The sequence below is a fragment of the Pelodiscus sinensis genome, chromosome 1 (assembly GCF_049634645.1).
Source record: "Pelodiscus sinensis isolate JC-2024 chromosome 1, ASM4963464v1, whole genome shotgun sequence".
Taxonomy (NCBI): Eukaryota; Metazoa; Chordata; order Testudines; family Trionychidae; genus Pelodiscus; species Pelodiscus sinensis.
The window spans coordinates 185937778-185950233 of NC_134711.1; the positions used below are offsets into that span (position 1 = coordinate 185937778).

The 12456-nt window shown below is 46.4% G+C and overlaps 1 protein-coding gene across 4 annotated transcripts in view; it reads left to right on the forward strand.

The window, feature by feature from the left end:
* Nucleotides 1-12456, forward strand: part of SIM2 (SIM bHLH transcription factor 2) — an 83319-nt gene that overhangs the window by 4052 nt on the left and 66811 nt on the right. Inside the window, exons 1-2 of one of the 4 annotated variants that reach the window (XM_075911781.1) lie at nt 6473-6840; nt 7911-7993. Coding sequence is in view for 1 of the 4 variants with exons in the window: in XM_006125990.4 (XP_006126052.2) it covers nt 7911-7993 (83 nt within the window). In the remaining 3 variants the exon portion in view is untranslated. Of the gene's footprint in view, nt 1-6472; nt 6841-7022; nt 7455-7910; nt 7994-12456 lie in introns of those variants that run through there. The other 3 variants (XM_075911773.1, XM_075911770.1, XM_006125990.4) reach the window with 3 other exon arrangements.

Consider the following 12456-nt stretch of genomic DNA (forward strand, 5'->3'; position numbering starts at 1 on the left):
AGAATTTGTCCCGGAAGAGTGATTCCTGGCTGGAAACCAGCTTCCTTTTATTGTGCCAGAATTTCTAAAAGGTGAATAAAATCTAGAAGAACCTATATTGAGATATAAAATTACATTATAAATACAAAAGGTAAAGTGCACTACCACCACTCTCTCCTGTGTGTCAATATCCACTTTTTCTACGGAATCGTCATCTTCATGACAACGCGGAGCCACTTTTGCGTTTCTAAACTGGGCTAAGGCTCTGAGGAGCGGTGGGAAAGAGAGGTCATATGCTGCTAGGCCATCGAAATTCCGGTACATTTGATCAGAATTATTGTCTAGCTGTGAAACTCGCTTCCAGCCCTGCATAGGCCAGGAAAATGGGTGGATTTTAAAAAAGTCTCAGTAGCTAATAGTTTAAAAATCAGTCGGCACATAGTGTAGACAACTTTTAAGGCATTCGAAAAGGCATTCATCAGCGGCTGTGAACATATCTACGCTCCGCTAGACTTTGGGGCTTGGTGCAATCAGATTTCCCATCGAACTATTTATTGGATGGCTGGAAGATGCACAGTTTAGTCTGGGCCCTCAGAACTCCCTGCGGTAGGGTCGGGAACAGGGCCACCGAAGTGAGTGTCAAAAGAGGGTTACATTAAACCTTCGTTCTCCCAAAGGGCCAGTCTTGAAGGGTATAATTTCGTGCATCTGTATAGTATTTTTTTCCGTATGAATTTGCTCCAACCTTCAAATTGTTGAATTAATTTCCAGGAGGCAGAAACAGAACGTATGTCCGTACACTCAGCCTCTGTAACATCTTCCCCTGGCGCGTTTTGATGTTTTGCCAAGTCATTTATTACTGCAGAACAAAAATATACCAGGAGATATTTTTGGTGTTTGGCTGTCAATCTGTTTTTGCACAAATGAACAAGTGGAAGGGGCGGAGGAAGGACTATTGTGGGGTTGAAAAGATCCCTTCCACCAGATTACGGAGCTGAGGTTAAATTGTGACTCCACACATTTTCCACAACTAGCTTCAAAACGGCCCTTTTATTAATGATTAAACCAAAAGGAATGAGCTGATTAATAAGTGACTAAAAATGTAGCATATACTATTCCCACCACTACCTCAAAACCAAACCAAACCCTGGGAGATATTGTGAATTTTTCTTTTATTTCTGGGTTTGGCCTTATGTCTTTACAATAAAATCTGGGATCTGTTACTTAATCCTACAAATAGAAATTTTACTTTCTTTAAAGGGCATATAAATATTTTCTTGTCCTCCGTGTATTTAAAATAGCGACAGGAATATAACACAGATTGAATTGCAACAGTTTCAGCTCAAGTCTTTTTCAGTATAACTGCGAGGTTTTAAAGGCTCTCTTTAAAGGCTACAAACAATGCTGAGAGTGAGCCATTTACAAAGCCGTGCATGCCTATTTTAATACGGCTAATAGTAGTTGGCGGTATTAAAGGGTTTATTAAAATTGACGGTATTAGGGTTTCCTTTGAGGCTTGCTCTAAATCTAAATCGGTGGTATTTAGAGCTCACTGAAATGTTGGAGGTATACATAACTGGGAAGCAGTCACAGGTATATCGTGGGCTGCTTGCGAGAAAGATTTGGAAATCGGGAGAGGATTATAATAATCCAGGGATTTTTAATAATCTCCTCCATCGTTTTTTAGCAGCTGGGCTTTTTTTCATCTGCGACAAGACTCATTTCAGTTTGCTCCTAGCGTAAATGTGAGTGGCACGATCACCCGAAAATGACAATTCTGCCCTGTAGTTTTTCTATGTTGCCCTTGTTGTGAGACTTTCTAATATATCCGCCACACTCCTGCGTCTAAATAGGTTTCATCCAGGCGCGGTTCTCTCTCTCGTTTGTATTTGGGATTTGCGCTGGGTTGAGCTGGTCTAAAAACCCCATTTTTTTCCTCGGGAAATCTTAAACCCCAGCGCATTAATGTTTCCAATACGCGACTTAAAAAATACCAAAGAAAATAAGTGGACTCTTAACACATCTTTAGTGGATCTAAAATAATTAATTATATTATATTAGAGTTCCAATTCACTAATAGGACAGGAATGCCCTAGTCCCAGAGTCAGACAAAGATCCCTATCCCTTCCTCTTAATCTGCTACGTCCTAGCTATCTCTAAAACCCAAGCGGCTTCCGACAGCTAAGACTGCGCTAACTATTGAAGGACGCTATCGATCTAATTTTGTCAAGTGTTGCGATAATTTATGTACCACAAAGTCAAGGCAGTTTCCCCCAATCCCATTTAGTGTAACCCCTGTAGAGTTAAGGTGAGGACAGACAGTGTGTTAGCAGCTGGAGACAGAACCGCTGGAATTCCAGAGCCCCGCGACTTGCGATGGCTGGGAAGCGCTAGTCCTCTGAGGCGAGAAATGCGTCTCCCTACCTGTGTCTGCGGATCTAGAGCCCGCTTTGATCAGGGCACCTGCAGGTGTCTCGCGAGTTCCACGGTCCCGAATAGAGTCGGGGTGGGACTAGCCCTGATCCTGCCCCCAAAGAAATGAAAGGGACTTTACCCTTGACTTCAGTGATGGGGTCCCTCGAACCCCAGTAGCTCCAGTGATTATTTTCCCCGTGACGGCTGGGGGATCAGGCTAGGTCCTGTCTCTGTTAGAGGATGTGTTTGTGCATGGGTGACGGCGGGAAACCTGGCTGCTGTTAGGGCTGCCATCAGATCCTCCAGTACAGAGGGAAAGGAAGACGGGGGACATCCCACCTTTTTTGTCTTTTGCAGACGGGTGGTGTCGCCTGGTTTGCCGCTGCCTCCCGCCTCTTGTATAATTGCAACGTGCCTTTCTTCTTCATAAGCTGTTCGCAAAGCCAGCGGGGGAGGATGCCCCACAGCTAGTGAAATGCCCCTCGGAGACAGCGATGAAACCCCAACGTTTGTAGTTGACCCAAGTTCCTTTGAATGATGGCTGTTGAATAACGCGAAGGGTCGTGCACTAAAAAGGGGAGTGGGGCTGTACAACACGGGAGAGACACAAAGGGAATACTCCAAGATACGGGGCAATCAGATATATTTACATAAGTCATTCTTTCAGCAGAACCCCACAGAGAAAAGCTATTGGGAAAAGCTTTTACCTTTTCCTTACCTAAAATGCTTCCAGGTTTTGTTACAAGCTAACCCAGTTTTCCCCCTGAAGTACCACGAGGCGAATATTAAGATGTCAGATTGAAGGAGAGATTCGTGTCTATACTTTGTAATAAAAGGGAACATTTTAAAACGAGACTCAGTTGCCGTAGAGTTTATCCACGAGGTTTGTTCTACTTTCAAGTGCCCTGCCATGGAATTTTTTGCCTTTCCCGTCGAAAACCCTAGAAGTTGCCAGTTTCCAAGCGGCCCCTGCAGTCCCGACTACAGAAAATCTTCAATGTGTGGGAAAGAAATACAACCTGTTACTTAGTTATTTGCAGCAGGATTGCCAACTCGGCAGCATTGTCCTGGAGTCTCCGAGAATAAAAGATTCTTTTTTACATTAAAGATTACCATGTGATGAAACTTCCAGGAATACTTCTAACCACAACCGGCCACACTAGATAACACGCAAAGGCTCAACCAACATTTAAGTTCCAATGCGCTTGGTGTTAGAGGGACACCCAGCCGCCCTGCATTCCCAGCACACCAACATCAAAATGAGGAAAGAGCGCAGGGGAGTTAGGACGAAGAGAATACAAAATGGAGAAAGTGAGGAGAGCCAGTTAACATTTATAAAATAGAGGCGATCATTGACTTACCCAAAATGGCTGCGTGGCTGCATAAATGAGCTTTGGAGAAGCAACTCAGAACTCAAGCCTCCAGGACAAGGGCATGCAGCTTATTGAGTTGTTTTTTTAAAATAGATATTTTCTTTTTGACAATCTGCTTCACCGTTTGCTTCCCCTACCGGTAACAGGCTACTTTCGGGTTCAGTTTGTTTGTGGCACGAAAGTGCCCGACTCTGGAGTTCAGTCTTCGAATTTGGTGGCTTTGTGAGCGTGACTTGCTCCAGAGAAATTTCACCTTAATTGATAGACGTAATCCCATACATTTAAACCAGAATAGGGGAAACAACGGCACCCCTTGACTGTAGTTAAAATATTTCATATTTTTCAGGGGGAAAAAATCCTTCAGCTGCTCAGCTTCCTCGCACCTTAAACGCCTCCTTCAAAATGATTTATTTGAAGCTATTCTAGTCCATCCAGCTCTGTGAGATCTGCTCTATAGACTAGTCCCTTAAAACCGGTCTGCAAGCTAGTCATTTGGAACCATTCAGGTCTATTAAGTAATTACACATTACATTTCAGTAATTTACAGAACGCTTACTTTGTACCAGAAGCACTTTTGGCTAGTCCAGCGCAATGAGTGAAATGTACCGTGTTTACTGGTTAGACAGGAATAGCTCCTCTGAGTCTACTGCATTCATCTCCAGGTCCCTAGGAAGAGCCGTTCAGGTGCAGCGGTCCCCTTATTCGGAGTTTAAGGGTGTATTCGCTTTGTTTGCGCCTTTGTAAATAATATTCTGAGAAAATATTTCGACTGCTACAATGACAAAATCCTCTGATTTAAATATGGGAAAGTATCAAAAGAATACACTAAACATATTCAAATTTAATAAATTTTTGAAATGGCTAAACCGATTTTAAATTTTGTTGGGAAAACATGGCTGGAGATTTTATGTCTGAGCTTGAAGACTCCGTTAAAATAGTGGAAATATTGACATGATATTGATAAAATCAAATGATGCAATCCAATATAAGACTAGCTATTGGTATATTCGATGGACAGTTGTTCACATACCATTACTGAAAATCCTCTGTTTAATTAGTTCAAAGAACAAACCTGTTTTACACTTCAATTAGTCAGGAGACCTCTTAATCATAAAAGCACTTAAAAAATTCGTACCAGTACTGTTTATGAGTGAATTCATTGAATGGCCCAAAGTGACTTTATAATTTTCACTATTAAAAAGGAGCAGTCTGTGCAGCAACACGATTAATTACTAACTCGTTCATTTAGCCTCATTTTGCCAAGGGAAATTCACTATATTTGTGCTCCTTTAAACAGCAGATACTTTCCATTCCAGCGAAGGCTGCATTTCAGCAGAGAAAGATGAGAATAGTTTACCTAGCAGTAGAATTTGTAAACGGCTGTAAAGTGCTTTGAGATAAGTAGAGGGATAGCAGTAGTAGATAAATGGAAGCTGTTTATTTAAAACAATGAAATTTCACCCCCATAGGGAAATACTTACGAAGTATAGTCAGACTATTCGATACCCGAAAGCTAAAACAAACAGCCTGTATTATATAGGTAAAATTATTCTGCCGTTCAGTTTTCTGAAGCATCCACTTAGGCAAATCTGATGGCTAATGCTTGTGTTCAAAGAAGACATATACCTCTGGCACAGACATATCAAAGAATGACTGAGTTACAGGAAGATCAGTGGTAATGGCGGAGATGGAGTAAGAACAATCATGTCCTTGAAACACTGTTTATTAATATTACTATTAATTTGTATTACTGAGGTCTAGGAGCCGTTAGGGGGTCAGGACTTATTGTGCTCGGCGCTGCACAAACACAGAACAGAAAGACAGTCTCTGCGCCATGGAGTTCATAATCTGGATACAGACAGCAGGGCTAGCACTAATATCGGTCTGTAAGAGCAGCACAGCAGCTGCCTTTTTTTAACTACAGAATTATACTGACCTTCTCGTCCTCTCCTTCCCGCCCCCCTTCACCTCCCTTGCCTGTCCCAAGCCTCCCCACGACCTGGGGTTTGAACCAGGCTCTGTCTGCTTCACCTGCAGCCAGTGAAGCAAAGCAAAGGGAAATCCCGGACGCCTAATTCCCAGCTTTTAGCAATAAACAGTGACAAAGAGTTGCCCGGAGGAGGGGAGAGGAGGCCTGAGAGCAGGGCCCCCGCCAATACTAACTCCTTCGGTGTAACAGAAGTGGCCTGGTCTGGACCCCGCTCCGTGTCCCTTGCAAGTGGCTGAGTGTGCAGCGGGGCGACTGGTTACGTCGTGGCTTCAACGAGCCGCATAGACAGGCAAGGGCAGCGGGGCTGCGCGCAGCCTCTGCCAGGGCCATGGGGGAGGGGGCTCGCTGGGCCGCAGGTGGGGTGTGACTCGGGACCGCTTCGTTCCCTGCCCCGATTCTGGGCTGGTCTCTAGCGCCTCCCTCAGGGGAGCTGCAGGTGCCCAAGTTGCCTTGGCCACCGTGCCGTGTAGCTTGGCCGCGTTATTGCTGGCGCCGGGGTGAGGCTAATCTCCGGGGGCCTCACAACTAAAATGGCCGGAGAAGCACAGACAGGCGCTTTCCAGCGGGGCCGCGCGCACGAGGTGCCCCAAACCTTAGCCCCAGGCCACTGAAGCAAAGCGGCACTGCCCGGCTCCCCTCCCCCGCACCCTGGGAGGAGTTTGCACAGCGGGGCCCCGGTGTCGGACCCAGGCTCTCGCCCGCGGTGACAGCCCCGAGTCCAGCGTCTCCTGGCTCCGCTCCGCGCGCTGCGGACCCAAGCACCGTGGGGAAGGGAGGGAGAGCGGCGGCCTAGGGCTGCGGCCTTCCCCCCAGGCCGGGGCGTGGCGAGCGCTGTGTGGTCCGCGCCGGGCGGCAGCCTGAGCCCCGGCTCCCTGGGACAACCTCGCGGCGAGCGGAGCCGGGGCAGGCAGGTCCCGGTGGCAAAGCCCGGCCAGGGAGCGCCGCAGCGAGGCCTCTCGCTTTGCAGGGCTGCGTGCGGCCCCCGAAACTGCGGCCTTTGCTGGGCTCCTCGGGGCAGCCAGGCCGCTGCTGGGTCCCGCCGCGCCGCGGGATTGCTCGGGCCCGGCTCAGCCTCGCTGCGGGGTAAAAGGCGCTCGGCAGCCCCGAAGTGGCCATTGCCGACCCGCTTGCAGTCCCTCGCCCGCCCTGCAGCCCGCGCCGCCGGGGCGAGCCGGGAAAGCGGCTCGCAGCCAAGCCACTGTCCCCCACCGGCCCTTCCTCCGCGCCAGTGACACTCCGTCCCCTGCTGCTGCTGCGCCCAGCCCTCTGCTGCGGGCGCGGTCGGTGCCCTGAGGGGCGCTCCCAGCCGCCCTGGGGCGGGGCCACAGCCCCCCAGGGAGCGCACCGCGCTGGCCAAGGGCGAGGGGCTTGTGCCTGTCCCCAGGCTCCTGGCTGGCCCGGGGCGAGGCGCAGCTGAGCGCTCGCTACACACGCGCGCGCCGCTTTTGCCCCCAGTTGCAGCGGAGAGTCAATGGGAACTTCGCAGCGCCCGGGCTCAGCCCTGCGGCCGCCCTCACCGCACGGGGCAGGCGCTGCCGTCGGGCACAGCTTGCAGGAGCGGGGCCCGCAGCCTGGTGGGGCCGAGGGACGTTCCAGCCCAGGCTCGCTTGGGTAGGAGCAGGAGGACGCGGCGCCCCTTGTTGGACCGTAGTGCAGCCGCAGGGACTCTGGCCTGGCTCCCCGCGGTTGGACACAAGGTGCCGATGCCCTGCAGGCCCCGTTCCAGAGTCTCAAGAGTGACTAGAGGGTGGGCGGGAAGGGAGCCAGGGAGCCGCAGGATTTCGCCCGCTCAGCACGAGGGGAGACGTTTAAAAAGGACCCGGTGTGTAACTGTGTGTGTGGGGCGGGGGGAGGGCTCGGAAAACCACCCGGCGCAGGCCGCGGGACTGGGACGCACATGGCACTTTACTGCAAGGAACGCGGGGCCAGGGCGCGCCGCCTCCTGCAGGCGCAGCTCGCCCGGAGCCTCAGCCCCCAGGTCACGGCGCGACTGCACCTACCGGGAGCATCACTAACTCGCGGGGAGACGTGCTCTGGTGTCCGTGTCGCCCGCCCCGCCCCACACCCTGCGCAGCCCAGTGCACCGGGTTCACGCGCGGCTCGCGTTCATGCCCATCACCTCGTTTCTAACTTCTTTGTCGGTTCTTTTGCAGGCTTGGGCGACGCCTGGGGACAGCCGAGCAGAATAGGCCCCTTGGATAATGTGGCTAAAGAGCTGGGATCTCATTTGCTTCAGGTAGAAGATGCTTTACTCGAGTTTTAGAATGGGATTGTGTTGTGTCTGTGTATGAATCCTCCCTATTCCCCCTCTCTTTCTCACCGAGTTCTTACACACAACTGAAATCATTCTGCTGAGACAACCTAGACCCACAGTTTTCTTTCAGCTGTTCAGAGAAGCCAGTCATTTTAATTTTTTGCTGAACTTTAGCAGTACCAAACAGCCTACATTAATAAGAACAGTTTGCCTGGTAAGACTAGTCCAACAGTTACAAATAAATCTCCCTCTCCCCACACCACTAAGGAATCATTTTTGGTACTACAACCGGCCCCTGGTGAATTGCAATGTGGATTGTATTTACTATCAACAATCCAGTCAGAGTGTTTTTGTAAATGGGAGATCATAGTTCTGCACAGATTGCTCAGTAGGGAAAACCTTTAAAAGAGCGTATGGCTCCTGCAGCAGGAGGTGAACATCTGGATTAGATCTCCTATTTACGTTAGCACCTGAAAATACAGTTGTTCCAAATCCTGTTGATCTGCTCTGGAATTCTTCTGCTCTCCATGTGGACTCCCCAGGCAGCAGAGAATTTAGGGAGCAGTGTTGGGAGGTTACCCAAAGGGAGCTTTATGTTTGTAACCTTCAAGGAAAGACATATTAAACTGTAATTGTTATTAATGGTCGGTTTTATTGGCAAAGGTTAATTTCTAGTTATGTAGCTGTTTTTAAGTGGACACTGGGGTGGTGATTAAACTTAAGGAGAAACTCGGCCTAGGATCTATGAGTGCTGAAAACTCTTTCAGAAACTCATTCCTAACATAGTGCATGACCATTTGTCTACCTTTAGCTGTGGGACGTCAAAGGTGCACTCAGAGAGCTTTGTCACTCTGCTTTTCATGCTATTGTATTAATTAATTATTTCTTTTCAAGTTTGTATCAGAATAGTCCAAGTCCCATCGTACTAAGCACTATGTACATGATGTTCTAAGAAGTATGCAACACTGGTACAATTTAGGGATGTTAAATATCGGTTAATTGAATAGTCAATTAACCTTATTAATTCTTACTGGTTACTTGACTATTCTGTAGTCCCCAGTGGTGGGGCCAGCAGCCACCCTGTGCTGCTGCCACTGCATCAGAGGCAGCAGTGTGGGGTGCCAGGCGGGAGCAGATCCACAAGGAGGGAAGGGGAAGAATGCATGTAGTCTATAGCATTAACCAGTAAGCTTTTACTTACCGGTTCATCAGTTAATCAACTACACTATTACATCCTTAGTACAGTTCATGTGATTTAAGGCTTGAGGTCTATAAATTCTAGTGCAGTGGTCCCCAACCTATAGAGGCACCCGGGGGGTGGGGCCACTCACGCGCCGGGCGCCCCGAGGGGTGGGGCCACTCACGTGCTGGGCGGCCGGGGGCAGGGGCACGCCAGGGGCGGGGATGCCCTTGCACCCGGTGCCGGCATGTGCCCCAGGGCCGGGGTCGCCCGAGCGCCTTGTGCCGTGGGTCCAGGGCCAGCGCCGCCGCCTGAGCCGTGCATCTGGGGCTGGCACCGGCGTCGCGCGCCCGCATGTGCCCCGGAGCCGGGGCCACCCGAGCGCCGCGCACCAGGCGCCGGTGCGTGTCGCGCGCCTGGGGCCGGCGCCTCCCGTGTGCCACGCGCAGGGGGCGGGGCTGGCCCAGGTTGTCGGCGGGCGCACACAAATGCCCCGGCGGGCGCCATGGCGCCTGCGGGCACCGTGTTGGGGAACACTGTTCTAGTGCAATGAGTTGTCTCTCTCTTCAATCTCACTGTTTTGAACATAAGATACTGTGAGGTGAATAATAGTACATTGAAAACCTGAAGGTTTCTTATAACTACAATTTTAGAAACATGGACATTAGTGGTAGAAGTTCTTCATTAGTTTCCAAGGGTATGGTGTCAGGCCCTTGGAATACTTTTTAAGATTGAACCTAGAAAGCATTGTGAGCTAGGTAAAACAGTTGAGGCAAATAACCAATAATAGCAAGAAAAGAACAAAAGCATAGATCAGTTAGAAAAGATATACATTCAGACAAGTATTAGCACTCTCGATTAATCACAGTTAATTCATGTGATTAATCAGAAGCAATCTGTGCCGTGTGGTGGAGGGTGGCAGAAAAGTGCGGTAGAAGTGAGGGCACTCGGATTCAGCAATAAAAATCTAAGTATGCACGTGACTCATCTAGCAGTACAGTGTGACCCCTCATACTGCACCCACGTGTGGCCTAGGCTATTAACTCAAAAATTAATTGGGATTAATCACAGTTTTAATTGCACTGCTAAGAAATAGAATACCTGTTGAAATTTATTAAATATTTTGGATGTTTTTCTACATTTTCAAATATATTGATTTCAATTACTATTCAGAATACACTGTATCCGCTGCTCACTTTCTGTTGTTATTCTTGATTACTGTTTGCACTGTAAAAATGATAAAATAGTATTTTTCAGTTCACCTTATACAAGAATTATAATGCAATTTGTTTATCATGACAGTGAAATTTAGAAATGTAGATTTTTTTTTTGGTAACATAACTGCACTCTACAACAAAACAATGTAAAACTTTAGTATCTACAAATCCACTCCGTTACTCTTGTTCAGCCAGTTGGGAAGACAAATAAGTTTCTGTTTTCATTTATGGGAGATAATGCTATCTGCTTCTTATTTACAATGTCACCTGAAAGTGAGAACACATGTTTGCATGCTACTTTTGTAGCCAGCATTGTAAAGTGTTTGTGCCATTTATGATGAACATTTGTATGCCCTTCATGCTTCTACCACCGTTCCAGAGGACATGCTTTCATGCTGATTATGCTTGTTAAAAAAGTGTGTTAATTAAATTTGTGACTGAACTCCTTGGGGGAGAATTGTATGCCTTCTGTTCTGCTTTACCTGCATTCTGCCATATATTTGATGTTAGAGTAGTCTAGAATGATGACCCAGCATATGTTGTTTGTTTAGAGATCACTTTCACTGCAGATTTGACAAAACCCAAATACCAATGTGAGATTTCTAAAGATAACTGCATCGCTTAAGCCAAGGTTTAGGAATCTGACATGCCTTCTAAAATCTAAAAGGGACAAGTTGTGGAGCATGCTTTCAGAAGTTTTAAAAGAGCAACACTCCAATGTGGAACTATAAAACCTGAACCACCAGGGAAAAAAAAAGACAATCAATCTTCTGTGGGTGGCACCTGACTTAGATGTTGAAAATGAACATGTGTCAGTCCACACTGCTTTTGATCATTATTAAGTAGAATCTACCATCAACTTGGACACATTCATGAAGAGACGTAGGAATCTTCAGCGTATCTGACACATAAATACCTTGCAACATTGACTATAATGATGGCATGCATATACTTGTTCTCATGTTCATGTGACATTGTAAACAAGAAACAGTCAGCATTATCTCCTGCAGGTATACACAAACTTGTTTGAGTGACTGGCTGAACAGGAAATATTACTGAGTGGACTTGTAGGCTGTAAAGTTTTACGTTGCATTATTTTTACTGCAGTTTTTTGGGTACATAATTCTATATTTGTAAGTTCAACTTTAATGATAGAGATTGCACTTTTGTACTTGTGTTAGGAGAATTAAAAAATACTATTTCTTTTGTTTTTTACAGTGTAAATTTTTGTAATAAAAATACATATAAAATGGACACTGTACATTTAGTATTCTGTGTTGTAGTTGAAATAAATATTTGAAAAGATAGGAAAGATCCAAAACATGTATATAAGTGATATTCTGTTATTGTTTAACAGTGTAATTGATCACGATTCATTTTCTTTAATTGCTTGAAATCCCTAATACATATAAGCGCGATTTGGTGATTTCTTTCCTGGAGATGTTTTCAAGTTGCCTATTAAATATATACTTAAAATATTTGATATAAATTCAAATAGAGCAATGGCTCCAAGCCAAGTGATCAATCTTGAAAATTTGAATGTAGATACGTAGTAAAAACCTTTATGAAAGCCTTTGCATGTATAGCAGCCACTTCATCTCTTAGTTATTTTATATTTTGTTTAGTATCAAAAGAGGCTCTAATTACCTGTAACTGTTGTATAAAATTGATTTTAGTTCTAAATTATGCATGCTCAAAAATTGCAGTAAGCCTGAACGTTTATTGTCAATTCCTCACCTGTGCTGAAATTTTGTATGCCAAATTTCAACTCTATGCAACAGTTTTTCTAGTTGAGTTGGAAATCCCTAACAATAATAGAGTCTAATGAAAGAATTGACACATATTTAACAATAAGACTGGGAACAGCAATTGCAAGTTGACAAAGAATGTTTAAAGGAAATTTTTTATTTAAGGCTACAATAATTTCTTTCCCATTTTAATACATCTACAAAGTTCTGTTTATGTTGAAGGGTGAAATAAGAGTAAAGTTAAAAAGTAATCTGGTTCCAATTACATGCTGTAAAAATAGCTAGTTGGCCAGAGAATAA